Source organism: Carya illinoinensis, chromosome 8 (assembly GCF_018687715.1).
Source record: "Carya illinoinensis cultivar Pawnee chromosome 8, C.illinoinensisPawnee_v1, whole genome shotgun sequence".
NCBI lineage: Eukaryota > Viridiplantae > Streptophyta > Magnoliopsida > Fagales > Juglandaceae > Carya > Carya illinoinensis.
The window spans coordinates 23,326,069-23,341,621 of record NC_056759.1 but is presented as its reverse complement, the minus strand read 5'-3'; the positions used below and the strand labels follow the sequence as shown (position 1 = coordinate 23,341,621).

The following is a 15,553-nucleotide window of genomic DNA, read 5'->3' as shown; positions in this document are numbered from 1 at the left end:
AACTCTATGGGCACTGTTACTTTTCTTTGAAGCAGTATAGGGACTCAAGGTGAATCTTGGCAAGTCTGAGATGGTTCCGGTGGGTGCGGTCTCAAACACACGCAGCTTAGCAAGCTACCTAGACTGTCAGGTGCCTTCTTTGTCTTTGAAATATTTGGGCCTCCCTCTAGGAGCATCTTTTAAGGCTAGAACTATTTGGGATGGGGTAGTGGAGAAGATAGAGAAAAGGCTGAATGGCTGGAAATGGATGTATTTATCGAAAGGGGGCCAACCCACTCTTATTAAGAGCACACTTACGAACCTTCCCACTTATTTTTTATCATTGTTTCCTTTGCCAGCAGGGGTGGGGAATAGAATTGAGAAAATCTTTAGGGCGTTTTTATGGGGAGGCATGGGGGAGGAGAAGAAATTCCATCTGGTCAGATGGAAGACAGTTTGTACTCCAATTGTACATGGGGGGTTGGGAGTGTGCAACTTGAGAACTTTTAATAAAGCTCTATTGGGGAAATGGTTATCGAGATATCACACTGAGGGGGATGCATTGTGGAAGGAATCATTGTAACTCGTTAAGGAACTGTCTGGCGCGGTTGGTGTTCCAATGAAGGGAGTGGGGGGTATGGTGTGGGTTTATGGAAGTTTATAAGGAGGGGGTGGCCTTGTTTCAAGAACCATATTCGATTCATTGCGGGAGAAGGTAATAGAATCAGTTTCTGGCGGGATGTGTGGTGTGGAGATCAAGCATTGGAAAGAGCTTATCTGAACCTTTATCGTATTGCTGCTAATAGGGAGGCTTCAGTGGCAGATATACAGTCTCTCTATCATGGCACCATTCAGTGGAATGTTCTTTTCAACAGGGACTTTCATGATTGGGAACTATCTTTTGTATCAGACCTTCTCAGCCTCCTATACTCAATGGGGACTCCTATGGCACAGGGTGATCGTGTAAAGTGGAGGTATAATAATCATAAGAAATTTACTGTGAAGGCGTATTACAAAATTTTGATCACACAAAACCATCCTCCGTTCCCTTGGAAGAATATTTGGCAATCTCGCGTGCCCTCCAAAGTAGCCTTCTTTGTTTGGAACGCAGCTCCTGGGAAGATCTTGACCACTGATAACTTGAGGAAGAGGGGTGTGTAGTGATGGATTGCTGTTATATGTGCAAAAAGAATGGAAAATCTGTGGACCACCTTCTATTACATTGTGAGGTCACAAGGGAGATATGGGACGAGATTTTCCAAAGGGTCGATGTTGCATGGGTTATGCCTTTGAGGGTGGTGGATCTGCTAGGGTGTTGGAGGAAGTTACAAGGTAGCCAACAAGTAGCAGCAGTATGGAAGATGATCCCACAATGTATCATGTGGTGTGTTTGGTCAAAAAGAAATGCGCGTTGCTTTGAAAACAAGGAACGCAACATGGAGGAGCTAAAGAACTTCTGTTTTCAAACTTTAATGCTTTGGTTTTCCGCTATTGTACTAAATGGGGACAATGTTCATGATTTTTTATCTTTAATTCCTCGAGCATAGAATGTATCTAGGTATCTTATGTATACTTCCTGTGTACACGGGTCATGCCTATTATATTCTGAGCAATAATATTTATCTTATAAAAAAAAATAAAAAAAAAAACATCTAGCATTGACCAGCTCTGCAATACGAAAGGACATGAAGACGAATGCACGCAGCAAATATGCCAAAAATAGGAGCAAAGATTCCCAACTCAGAGCATCTTATTGACTCTAGAGTTGGCAAAAATCCTTGAAACTCAGTTTCAGTTCCGTAAAGTGGTAAATATCCAGAATAATAGCTCATTGAATACCCCGAAATGGCAAATGAGTCTCAATGACTACACCACAATTGACTGACATGGATAGAGAGAAACCCAAACGAGCTAGAAAATCCCATGACCACTAAAACCATGAGCCAATGAAGACCCCACAAGGATGATCCAAACATAATGATAAATAAGTGTGGTAGAGGGAAAGCATTAGAACTTCAAATGCACCAATAATGGAAAAATACATCTCTCAAAAAAACAGGTCAATATGCATGGCATCCAGTTTTAAATGGGGATAATATGACAATAATTTATAAACTTGGAACTTATATAGGTTTCACAGCCATGCCAACAAGGAACAAACTGCAGGTAAACCATAGACAAGCCCCTTGGGATGTCTTATGATGACAACAAGGTAAAATGGCTATAATTAGATATGAGTTCAAAAAAAGCGTTATAATTTATATGAACAAAATTAAGAACTAGTTAAAGAAAAAAAGAAGAAAGAAGAAGCTTCATTAAGCAATCGAATGAACAAAAATAGGGCATAAATATAACAAGAACAAATTTTGGGTCAAGATAAGAATAAAATTAAGCATTAGAAGCAGATCCAAAACAAAAGCTTTTATTGGAAGTGGAAGAAGCAAACCAATAAATGAGCACCCTCAGTCTCAAGCTCATCAAGCACGGCTTCCCACTCTTCTATGAGAGTTGTCATTTCATTTGCAACAGCCGTTTCCAACTATTCAAAAGTAGAAACTCATAAGTGACATAAAGACCACAAAATCGAAAAAGTGGGGGACAATTGCAGAAACTAACCTCGTCCCCATTGAGAGTTTGTGCCAACTCCTCTCTAACTTCACTCTCCACTTTGGCAAGAGACTCCTTTTCAAGTGCTTCTTGAGCCTCTGCAGCCTAATATGAATATTAGAGAACCCCACTAAACAAAACTAACAATTTAAAGAGTTATGTATATATATGCATAAAGAAGTGGACAAATAAAATCCTAGACAAAGCGTGCTCATAAAAAAATGCGTAGATACTCCCTAACTTACAAATGTAATATTCCAAACAAATATATGCCTATAGAGGTGCACACACATAAATATATAATAAGAGTGTGTATATGTGTGTGTATGTGTGTGTGTGTGTTGTGTGCGAGTGCACAAACTCTACTATACCTTGATCATTTGGATTGTGAAGGAGATTATGTATGGTAGATATGTACTAGGTCCCACATTGGACATTTACCAGATGAAGCTAGGCCAGCAGCATTAGGGACCTCCAACAATGACTAATTTTTTGGGGTACAGCACAAATATAGTTAGCACAACCACACGTTGTGTCAAAGCCAACCTATGGGCATTGCAGCGCACCATAAGACCCAATGAGGATGTTGAAACTAAATTGAGAAAGATTATGATACACCAGATTGTAAATATAATTTCATAAATGCATTGGGTCCCACAATACTCGTGTGGACAGTGAAGACTTAGGGCAGGTTTGGGGCCTCAAATGAGACACAAAATACTTATCTAATTTCATTTCATCACATCCCATCTTATTCCCAAACATAATTCAAATACAAAATTTTCAAACTAACCATTACAACTTTTTCAAACTTTCAAATAAAAAATAAAAAAATAATTCCAACTTTTACAAATCTCCAAACAAAAATAATATTATAAAATTATATTTTTACAATATTTTAACTTTATAATATTTTTTATTCGACTTTTTCTCTCTCCTTTCCCAAAACCCCAAAAATACTTAACTCAAACTATCTTACTACTATTCACAAATTATCTTACTGCTATTTACAAAATTATCATCTCATCTCACTCCCCAAACCTGCCCTTAGTATGGTTGTTTGCTAAGTGATACATTCGGAGTGTACTAAGGGGAACTGCTGAACTGGGCTATATCAATAATCATGTAGTGCACAACAGTGAATAGTCCTTTTAGAGTATAATGTAGATGTGGTGTGGCTAGTGTGGCTCACTTGGTTGTGACATGAAGAGATTTGTCTTTTTTTTATAATTAATAAGAGAAGTTATTAAAATGAATAGGCAAAGCCCAAGTACACAGGAAGTATACAAAGGAAATACCTAATTCACACTAGAAACAAAAAAAGACTAAAGCAAATCATGAAAATTACCACCATTCAATACAAGAGCCTTAGCCCAAAAATACAAAGTACTAAAGAAAAATCCCTAAGTTCTACCATTGAGTATTCTTTGTCTTCGAAGCACCTCCCATTCCTCTACAACCATAAGTACCACATCAAGCACAAAGGAATCATCTTCCATATGGCAGCAACACGTTTTCTCCCCTCAAAACCTTTCCAACATGCAAGAAGATCCACCACTTCCTTTGACATCCCCCAATCAATACCCGTCCAACCAAAAATCTCATTCCACAAAGTCTTAGCCACCTCATAATGAAGAAAAAGATGGTTAATAGATTCACCATCTTTCTTGCACATGAAGCACCAATCAACTACACACATTCCACGCTTTCTTAAGTTGCCCGTGATCATAATTTTACCAAGAGACACCAACCAATAGAAAAAGGCCACCTTACTAGGTACCTTCACTCTCCAAATGCCTTTTCCAAGGGTAATCATAGCCACAATGACAGCAAAAGGAACTAACCGAAAATCTGGAATTTCCTGCATGAACGCACAGCAAACTATCCTCCTCCCTTCCTTAGGCAATCTTCGAATTATAAAGTCTTCCAAAAAAATCAAAAACTACAATCACTTCCCAATCATGCACATCTCTAACAAAATCTACATTCCATTGAAAATTATTATTCATACAAGAAAAGAATCGGCCACTGCAGCATCTTGATACCTAGCAATCCTAAAAATTGAAGGGAAAGCAATCTTGGGAGCTGAATCCCCATACCAAATATCATGCCAAAAAAGTATCCTTGTCCCATCCCCCACCTTAAATTTAAAATGATTAACAAATTCCCCCAACCCTTCCGAATGGTCTTCCACAAACTCACCCCATACACTCTTCTTACTTTGTTTGAACACCAATGCCCCCACATACTCCCATATTTAACATCAACAACATTTTTCTATAAGGCATCTCTCTCTATATGATATCTCCAAAGCCATTTTCCAAGAAATGCTTTGTTAAATAGCCTCAAATTTCATGCCCGCAAACCTCCAGAAGAAACCGGTTGACAAACCTTATTCCAACTGACCAAATGAAACTTTTTTGTCGTCTCCTTTACCTCCCCACAAAAGGTTCTGAAATCCTCTCAATCCTCTTTGCCACCCCTACCAGCAAAGGGAAAAGAGAGAGAAAATAAATAGGCAGATTAGACAACGTGCTTTTAGTCAAGGTTATTCTTCCCCCTTTAGACAAATATAACTCTTTCCATCCAGCTAATCTCCTTTCGATCTTCTCAATCACCCCATCCCAAATCGTAACAAATTTGTGAGGATCCCCCAAGGGATGAACAAAATATCTCAAAGGCAACGAAGATGGCATACACCCCATAATATTGGCCAGATCTGAAATATTTGATCTTCTAAGGAATCAAATTGATGATGGAGCTTAATCTCAACTAGGAAACTTCACATGAAGAGATTATATTGAAAAGTTAAACTCAACCAAGGAAGTACAGTACCTTACTCTCAACTTCTACGAACTCAGCAATTAGCTCTTCTATTTCTTCCTCGGTCAAAGATTCCTGCATGATGAACACCAAACCTATTGTAAGTACAATAAAAGCTAAAATAAAATTAAAAAGGACAATAGCTTTAAGCTTGGAAATAAAAGAAGCTTGGGACAACCAACTTTCAGCCCAACAACTTCCGTAAATGATTTTGTTAGGTCGTCATTCTTCTCATTAGTAGTGTTGTCCCTGTCCCTTCCCCCACCCTCCAAGACTGTTTCAAACTCTTTTTCAAGAGCAATCTCAATGGATACTTTAAAATATATTAAGGGCCTACTGGGGATTGCAGTAGAAGTATTAAAAAATACTTAAATAGCCTTAATAGCTATTTAATGAAAAAATTAGATTGTTTGGGTGTTACATATTACATCACTTTTAATCTCAAATAAGCTAACATTTGAGGAAAAGCATAATTTTGATGTTTTTCCTCAAACGTGCTCTTCCAAATAATGCGGACCATAATTCAAATCTTAAAAAGACTGTTAATTGAATAAAATATCTATACAATTTTAAGATAATTACAACTTTCAAACTTTCAAGGATATAATCATAATTTTTAAAAATTAAAATAATTGTCATTTCTACATCAGAAAGCACTTTTTTAATTTGTTTCCAAACAAATGTACCATGTTTGAAAGTGCTTTAAACATATGATTACCAAACAGTAAATAAAGTTTTAATAGTAGAACTTATTACTTAAATTATAACTTATAAGCCCTAAAGCTATAAGTTATGTTTCTCATCACAATCCTACCTATCAAAAATAAATATTTCTCATCACAATCCCAAACATGCACTAAGAAAATTTTTGTCTAAAAACTAGACCCAATGGATCATGTAAAACTCCTCTATTTTACATCCATCTGCAGTAAATCCGCCACTTGTAGCGGGTACTGTTCATCCTGTAAACATTTTTTTATTATTTATATTTCATTTACTCCCTCATTTCCTTTTACTTTGATTTTCGCCAACTAAGCAAATTCTTTTTACTTTTCATCATTTAAAACACCTCTATTTCAATTTCTTCCAAAAACTATCTTGGAAATATTTTTTATCCAATGTTTTCATATTTTGATTTTATTTTTAATTTTTATTTGAATCATATATATTTTTATTTTGTGTACAGGACTAAATTATATTACATTGTATATAAAAATATATTGCAAATATAAAAAAAAATATAAATATTGCAAATTTATTGGTAGTTAAAAGTAACTATTTAAAAAAAAAATTTAAAAAAAAAGATACTTATAAAAAAAAAGAATAAAAAAAGATTATTTAAATGATATGAAAAAAAATAGATAAGCCGATGTATGATATTGTACAAGTCAGTATGTCTTTGGTATATTGTACAAGTCAGTATGTAAAATGTAAAACGTGTTTTGGTTATGTATTTTAAAGATAAAGGAACCATTGTGAATGCTCTAAAGGAAGAGGGAACACCCTAGTTAGGAAGAAGAGGAAAAGATAGATACAAGGAACTCATGTCATGAATATTAAGACCATTAAGAGATAGATACCAGGAACTACACAAATTCCAATGCTGTTTCAATCTTATCCTTCTGTCCAAATCATTTACTTAACAAAAAAATGTTTCTCACATTTCAGATGCAATTGTTTTGCTAACTGTATTGACCTAGCAAATTTCTTTCACCATGACAAGATAAAATTATTTTAAATATTTGTTAATAAATGCAAATTAATAAAATAAACATGATTTTTTGTCCTCTCCCTTCCTCCAACACTCCTGTCACACCTGGGACCTAGATTTGTTAGGGTTAGGGCTAGGAATTTATTTAGGCCCATATGTTTAAAGTTTCCAAATATGGCCTATTGATATATTTCCTTGGATTTCAGATTAATTCATTTTGGTTCTTGGCCCACAGACAAATTGTTGTCTTCTTTCTTTTCTTTTTTTTGATAAGTTACAAATTGTTTCTATATGCTTGTTTTATTTATTTATTTGATCAGTGTATATGCTTGTTTTATTATTAGCTGTAATGCACTGAGCTTTTTGACGAAAATTGGGAAATAGCCAGTTGGACCAGAGCAGATAAGAGTCTAGAATTTTTAAGCCCAGAAACGATACACTAACCTAACCCAAGATTCTTACTCTGCCTGGACATCCAAACCTAGCCCAAGGCACCTTTCAATACTCAAAACTAAACCCTAAGAGCATAGGAAACCTCCTGCTGTCCCCGCCACCCACCCCCCAGCGGCCTGTGCCAAAACTCCTCAAAGAAATCAAGAATCATCAGAGAAAACATGCATAGAAACTGCCACCCCTATGTTTCCCTACAAGTCTCCCATGGAAACAACACAATCTGCCACCACTCCTTATCAGTCTCTAATCCTTAAGCGGCTCAACCCAGCTGCTGACGCCTGGGACATTTAGCTGCCAATACAGCAATACCCTAGACTGGATTCTCACTGAAAAATCTTGAAAGACTGATGAAATTCACCAATAGCATACAACAGAAACACCTAACTAGAATACTGTTGAGGAAGAATACAACACGAAATTCATGAATAATTGGTCCATTAAAACATATTTTGATTGCCCAAAGGAACAAACTGTTGAGGATGAGAACTTAAGCTTATCCACTGTACTCTCCCAATCTTCAGAACTTTTATCATTCCTCTCCCCCCAAATATACCACAATAAATATATGGGAGCCACTTTCATATTGCTGCAATTTGTAGATGGTGAGGGTGCCACATATGGGAGCCACAAAAGAGCTACTTTCAAGGGTGCTTAGTCCTCCAAAAGTTCATCCAACAAAATGAAGTCATATCGTGGATGGTGAGGACCTGATAAAATGATAAAACAATGAACTTATCTTTTCTCGTGTGACGCCGAAGAAGGATCATGTCTCTACCTCCTACTATCATTCTTGAGAAGCACACTAGGAACTAACATTTCAATTCAAGGAACCACTGGAGGCTCCATGAGATCAGCTATAGAGGCATCTTTCTCCCGTGCAATCTCATTCGCTACTAGAAAAGTTACTGTAAAGGACCCTATCTCCACATCACAGACTGTGCCAAAACTTTATGTCATACCCATCACTTCTAATCGAGTGTCTCGAGTATGTCCTACCGTCTTCTTACATGCTTCCACAATCCCACTTCATGAGCCCATGTACCTCGTTTGAGCACCAACCACCCCAAGCGGCACAAAACTTTGAATCTATTATATTCTTCCATAGAGTCTCACTTTCTTGTTGATATTGCCACAACTATTTCCCTAACAGGGTTTGATTGAATACCACAAATCCAAACACCCAGCCCTCCCATAGAAATCAGAGTGCATACCTTCACCCAATTTACTAGATAAAATTTGTAATTGCCACCCAACCCACTCCATAAGAAATCATGTTATAGCTTCTCTATTCAACTAGCCACCTTCATGGGAAGTGGGAATAAGGAAAAGAAATATGTAGGCATGTTTGAAAGAGTACTTTAATCAAGGTAAGCCTTCCCCCTTTCAATAAGTAAATCCTCTTCAAACTAGCCAATCTACATTCTATCTTTTTATCACACCATCCCAAATAGCCATTATCTAGAATGAGGCAGCCAAGCGGAGGCCAAGGTATTTCATAGGCATGGAAGATATCTTGTACCCCAATATACTACCTATGATCTCCAAATTAGAAACATTTCCCACCGACACCATTTTTGACATTACAAGATTCACTTTCAATCCAGAGACAACCTTGAAGCATAGAAGAAGTTCCCTTAAGGCTTGAATGCAGCATCATTTTGCCCTACTAGATGAGCGTATCATCTGTAAATAAAAGATGCGTAATATCAAGTGTACCATGGTTGCTATTCCCCATTGAGAAACTAGAAAAGAAAGTTGCCAATCACAAAACGTAATATCATTTTACAGAGAGCTTCCATGACAATGACAGAGTAGCAAAGATAGTGGATCACCCTATCTCAAACCTAGAGAACTGTGGAAGAATCCAACGGGTGTGCCATTCACCAAGATAGAAATGCGAAATGTAGAGATACAGTGTGCTATCCAAGAACACCATTTTCCCCCAAAACCAATCTTGCCAACAAGTAAAGCAAGAAATTCCAATTCACGTAATTATAAGCTTTCTCCATATCAAACTTACAAGGTAAACCAGGTTCTCTTGATTTTAGCTTCTATCCAGATATTCATTAACAATAAGCACCGAATCTAGAATCTGTCCACTCCAACAAATGCACTTTAGGGCTTCAAGATAATCTTCTCCATAACAGTGCTCATCTTGTTCGCTAAGACTTTAGATAAAATCTTGTACACCTCATTCCCAAAATAATATTTTGCATTTCTTGCCTCAGTTTTTCAGGAGTAAGAGCTATGAAAGTTGCATTACTCTTAAAATACCCCCATTATATCATCTTTAACCACTTCCCAACAGGATTGAAAGAAGGCCATTGTGAAATCTTCAGAACCTAGCACTTTATCACTAGCCATGCTTCTCAACACTTTAGAAAAATCAACTTCTTCAAAAGGCCTCCCAAGCCTCCTTGTTCCCTATTAATCTATTATCAAAAATACCTTTTAAACTATTTAATCAATCAAGTAATATAATGAATACACTAAATATTTAGCAGAAGGCATGACATAAAAGAAATTGATAAACAAAAAACCATATCAAAAAGATGTGGTAGTGGGAAAACCATCTAACTTCAGTCTCCATGCATATTATTCCGATTGTAGGTGCTTGTAAAATTGTACAACATGCTCCTTGATCTCTAATTGATTCGAGGGTACTAGACCATCAGCGTCATCATTTCAATTGTATTGTTCCTCCTATGCAAGTGCCACTCAGTGAAAACACTTTTTGCTTTTGTCCCCTCCCCCAACCATAGGGCCCTTGATTTCTACATCCAAGAGATCTCCTTCATTAATTTAGCCCTTTCAAGCTCCATGTCCACTTGAGTTTTGGGTGATCTTTCATATTCTGAGAGCTCTCACCTTCTCCTCACCCTCCTAACTCTTTAGCTCCTCTAGGAGAGAATTCTTCTAACGTACCACATTTCCAAAAACTTGTTCATTCCACACCTTCTGATCTTTCTTCAGTGCTTTTAGGTTGCAAGCCATGATGTAGCTTGGGGTTTCTTGGAAGTGATAGGAAGATCACCATTGTCTGATTTTGTCAACAAAATCTTCACTTTTTCAGCCACATGTTCTCAAACTTAAAATACTTACACCCCCCTTGGATGCCTCCAAAATCTAGAATAATGGGAAAAAGATCTGGACATAATCTGGGAAGCCTTTTTCGAGTCAAGTTCAAATAATGCATTTCCTAATCCGGAGATACCAAAATCTATCAATTCTTGACCAAGATGGAAACTCAATTGTTGGACCATGTGTACATGCCTCTAACTAAAGGAATGCCCATATGGTCTTGTTTCAAAATAAAATCTGAGAAATCTACTAGAGTTGAATTAAGATGAGGTCCCCCGATCTCTCACTTGAGAATCAAGTGAAATTAGAGATTGTGCTTCTCTGCAATGCTAATTCTTCACTTTCTGAATCTCTCATTTTGCTCCTATTTTTTTACTCTCCGTTGCTTGTTCCACCCCACCCCACTGCATCTCTGACTTCCCTTTTGCCGCTGAAACTACCCTCCCCTCTTTCATGGCTATTTGCGATCTTGATGCCAGCACCACTTCTACATACAACTTAACAGTCTTTTCTTTATAAGCTTTTCACGGTTGTCTCCTCTTACAGAATCCCCACCCCTTCCAATCCTAATATCTCATGCCATACCAGGTGGAGTAGTAAACAAAGACAAGGATTGTCATAGTTCCATTGCAAATCTTTTCTACCCCATCCTCCTTCCACCATTACTATAAAGCCTTGCTGCCCACCTCCACCATATTCCGCCAACACCAGGCACCACCTGTAGATATTAGAGCACCTTTGTGCTAGAGCACCTTGAAGAATTCCACTTTTCTGCCAAAAGGGAACACTTCCATTGATACCTTTCTACTCCTTCCAGGAAGTTCATGACCTTCTCAGCCTCAAACGATAGGTCAAAAACTGTTGTTTCTGTCAGCAAGTGTTTAATGGACCCCATTTTTAGTGTGATTTTTTAAATAGCACAAGACTTTCAATATTTTCACTAGTGCTACCTATGACTATTTGAATTAATAAAATTCAGCTTGTTTTGGTTTTATGAGTCCTTTTATACCTAGCTTGTACATAAATGTTAGTAGCATTCCCTTTTTTTAAGAAGTTGTTATTAGCATTCCTAAACCTAAAGGGAGGGGGCCTTACAACTCCATCTTTACAATTGGAGTTGGCAACTTAGGCATAAAAGAGCATACAAAGCGATAAAGCCCTGCTATCACACCATATGTCGCTCCAGAATTTAATCCCGGTTCCTGTACCCACTTGAAGCTTAACAAAGCGATTAAAAAACTTGTACCCCTCATTATTTCAATTGGCGAGTGTAAAGGATTTATCAGTGGCGGATGCTATGGAGGTGTCGGGGGGACGGATTACTTGGATCATTAATTTCGGTAGAGCAGTTCAGGATTGGGAGATAAGTAGCATTGCAGATTTTTACAGTTTTATTTATTCTATAAGAGTAAACAGTCAGCAAGAAGATGTCATGTGGTGGATTCCAGCAAGAAAAGGAATTTTCTCGGTCAAGTCTTTCTATAAGGCTCTCACCCCAGAGTCCAACTCTCATTTCCCTTGGAGAAAGATCTGGAGTCACAAGGCACCTCCAAAAGCCTCATTTTTTGTCTGGACAGCCTCCTTGGATAAGATTCTTACCACTGATAATCTAAGAAAAAGAATGATCATTATCGCAGACTGGTGTTGCATGTGTAAAGGAGGGGGAGAATCGGTAAATTATCTTCTATTACATTGCGATGTAGCAAGGACTCTATGGAACGAAGTGTTCGTTCGTTTGGCAATGGTTTGGGTGATGCCAAAAACGGTGGAGGCAGCGTTGGCCAGTTGGGCTAGCATAAAAGGCAGGCAACCGATTAGAGCTATGTGGAAGATGATCCCTATTTGCATCTTGTGAAGTTTGTGGAGGGAGTGCAACGAGCGGACTTTCAAAGACAAGGAAAGATCTGTAGAGGAGCTTAAATTCTTATTTTTTATAACTCTTTTTAGTTGGGCCATAGCTGTAGATTTTAATGGCATGGCCCTTCGAGATTTTCTTGCCTCTAATGTGCCCACTTAGGTGGGGTATCAAAGTTGTAATTCAGGCATTTTGCCATTCTTTGATCAATATAATTATTTATTTATCAAAAAAAAAAGTTAGGCATAATCGTGAGATCAAACATTGAGCAAGGGAAAAATGACAAGGGTGGTGTTCTTAATTTCACTACCTACAAAGTAGAGTTTGGAGTCTAAGAAGCATTCCACTACCATCCGTTTAATCCATGGTTAGTTCACCTCTCCACGCAGCCATCTTTATTTCCACTCCCAACCCCTCAAACTTCCATTGCAGCCCCAATTACCACCAAACCTTCATTATTCATCCATAGCCAAACCACCACGTTCTCTATAAAGAGAGAATCCACATTGAACACGTGAGGTTGCATGTTGATGATGGAAAATTCCTACAAGATCAATTCATCTATAAACCCTAACTCAAAACAAAAGTTCAAGAAACTTAAATAGAACCTCCTTCCAATAGCCAAACAAAAATTCTACAAAACAAATGTTGTAGAATGCATAAGCTGCTCCCAAATCTTGGTCGGATTCATTTGAGGGTGGAGGTGCGAAGCCATTGGAGGATAAGGATGGATTACGGATTAATGTTAAATTGGAAGTGGATTGAAAAGAATGTGGAGATATATGGAGAGTAAGGACGAGAGAAACGTTTTTTTTTTCTATTCCTACTTGATTTTATAATTCACATGACACATGACATGTTTGCCATGTCAACAAATTCCATCATGTGACTTGTGCGTGATAAGCATTTTTTTCTAATTAGTACTTGTGCATGATAAACATTGTTCCCATTTTAAGGAATTTTGGATGAAGAAATGAAAATTGGGGGACGGTATCATTACAGTTAGGTGAATATAGACCAAAACTAGAAACAGTGATAATTGTTGGCAAATCCAAATGTTCTTCACCACCAATAAAAAAATGTTCTTCACCCAAAAAAATCTCAAACAAGAAGAGTTAGTATGACTGATAAATTATTGCAAGAGAGCTGCAAAACAAATAATATTCTATAAGGTCACTTGCCTCAAAATGCAATCCTTCTTCTTTTCCAGATGTTGATGGTTCATCACCTTCTGAGTCGTCAATAAAAGAATCACTAGAAATACTCTTAGCATCTTCTACTTCCTCTAGCTTTTCTTCCATCTCTTTATGAACCACGTTGAACAATAACTCAATACTTGAATTTAATATGTAAAACATGAATCAAACAGAAAAATATGTAAAGTGACAAACTTAATTTTGCCCAAGATCCTGTGCAGAGTACAACAAACAGGTCAACCAAAAAGAATAAAGAGAAAGGATGTCATCCTATGTCAAATAATAAAACTAAATCACAAAATGCCCCATAAGAAGACATAAACATAGTCTAAGACACATTCACATTACTTCATGGCAATTATCTGTAGATCCAATAACATATAGATTAAGGGTCATAAAATTAAAAGAATTACGAGTCCTCATATTGCGCCCTTGTTTTACCTATAAAAAAAAGAATTAAGGAAAAGGCGAATTGTGAATCATATATCAAAAACACCTTTGCTCTATTCCACAAATGAGAAAAATTGAATCCTAGAAAACCCTCAAAATTTTCATATTTTGCTATTTCTTAAACAGCAGCATGTCAAATGACTAATCTATATCTTAGATCTCCCTATGTGAGCTAGAATGCTTCCCACATTCATTGAGCAACATTTGTATCTTTAGTGCAACTATACATATAGACGCATATATCTGTTATACGCATATTGTTTACCAAAAACCACTTAGATCTTCATTAATTTAGATGCAATGGAGTATTCTTAGATTACTCCCAAGAAATCCCTCCAACACATTATGCGTTTTTAATGATAAATTTCATGACTGGTATACACACAAATACTCCTATAAATTTTCTGTTTTTGTTTTCTTTTTCTTTTTTTTTTAAGCGGGTGATGGTGTAGGGGGAATCAGCTACTGTAGTGGTACTCATCTACTTTACAAGTTACAATAACACCCCAAGTTAAAATCTGACTCCTTCAAATCATTAAGGATATTTCCTTGTTTGGATTCGAAAACCATCTCAACTCATCTCATCTCATCATTATAACTTTCTCAAATTTTCTCACAAAATATAATAAACAATTCAACTTTTTCAAATCTCAATTCAACTTTTTCAAATCTCAAAACAATAATAGCAATATTTTATTCAATTTTTATCTTTCATCTAAAATCATCTCGTCTCTTAATCCAAACCACTAAGCTTGCCTTTTTTTTTTTTTTTAACGAAGATGAAGAAATTCCAATTTTATTGATTGCCCTCGCTTATGGTGGAGGAATACTGTGGAAACATCAAGACACTTGGGATTTACAAATATTCAATAAATCCATCCCATGCATAAAGACCAGTAAAAACATAAATCAATAAAACCAAGCTAAACATGCCTGGTGAAAAACCAAAACCTGCCAAAACCACTATAACGAATAGAAGCCAATCCCATTTTATCCAATCGATACAAACCTCTGATCTCCCGAGTCAACTGGCCTACTTCTCTATACAGCTTATTCTCCCCCACAGCACCTCTTCGTGCTAAAAAATCAGCCACCTTATTTCCCTCACTAAAACAATGATTAATAGAGAAACCAAAATCATCTAGTAAAACCATCAATTTATCCCAAAAATCCCCAAGATACCACACTGTACAGACTTTAGACAAAATCCAAGACACCACCACCATCGAATCACATTCAATGTCAATGTTCAAATAACCCAACTGCTTGCACCCCGTCACTCCTCCTAACACCACCCTTAACTCAGCTTCAGTATTGGAGCAATGCCCAAAAGATTTTGAGAAAGCAAATATTAACCTCCCAGCATTGTCTCGAAGCACCCCAACTCCTCCACTAGGA

At 37.0% G+C, this 15,553-nt stretch overlaps 1 protein-coding gene across 7 annotated transcripts in view; it reads right to left on the bottom strand.

The window, feature by feature from the left end:
- Window positions 1–15,553, bottom strand: part of LOC122318675 (protein CHROMATIN REMODELING 20) — an 83,203-nt gene that overhangs the window by 55,036 nt on the left and 12,614 nt on the right. For 2 of the 7 annotated variants that reach the window (XM_043136236.1, XM_043136240.1), the window contains exons 2-5: window positions 13,691–13,812; window positions 5,422–5,484; window positions 2,596–2,691; window positions 2,426–2,518 (exon numbers count right to left, since the gene is read on the bottom strand). In XM_043136236.1, the coding sequence (XP_042992170.1) occupies window positions 2,426–2,518; window positions 2,596–2,691; window positions 5,422–5,484; window positions 13,691–13,810 (372 nt within the window). In that variant the 5' untranslated portion in view covers window positions 13,811–13,812. Of the gene's footprint in view, window positions 1–2,425; window positions 2,519–2,595; window positions 2,692–2,957; window positions 3,084–5,421; window positions 5,485–13,690; window positions 13,845–15,553 lie in introns of those variants that run through there. The other 5 variants (XM_043136237.1, XM_043136238.1, XM_043136242.1 and 2 more) reach the window with 5 other exon arrangements.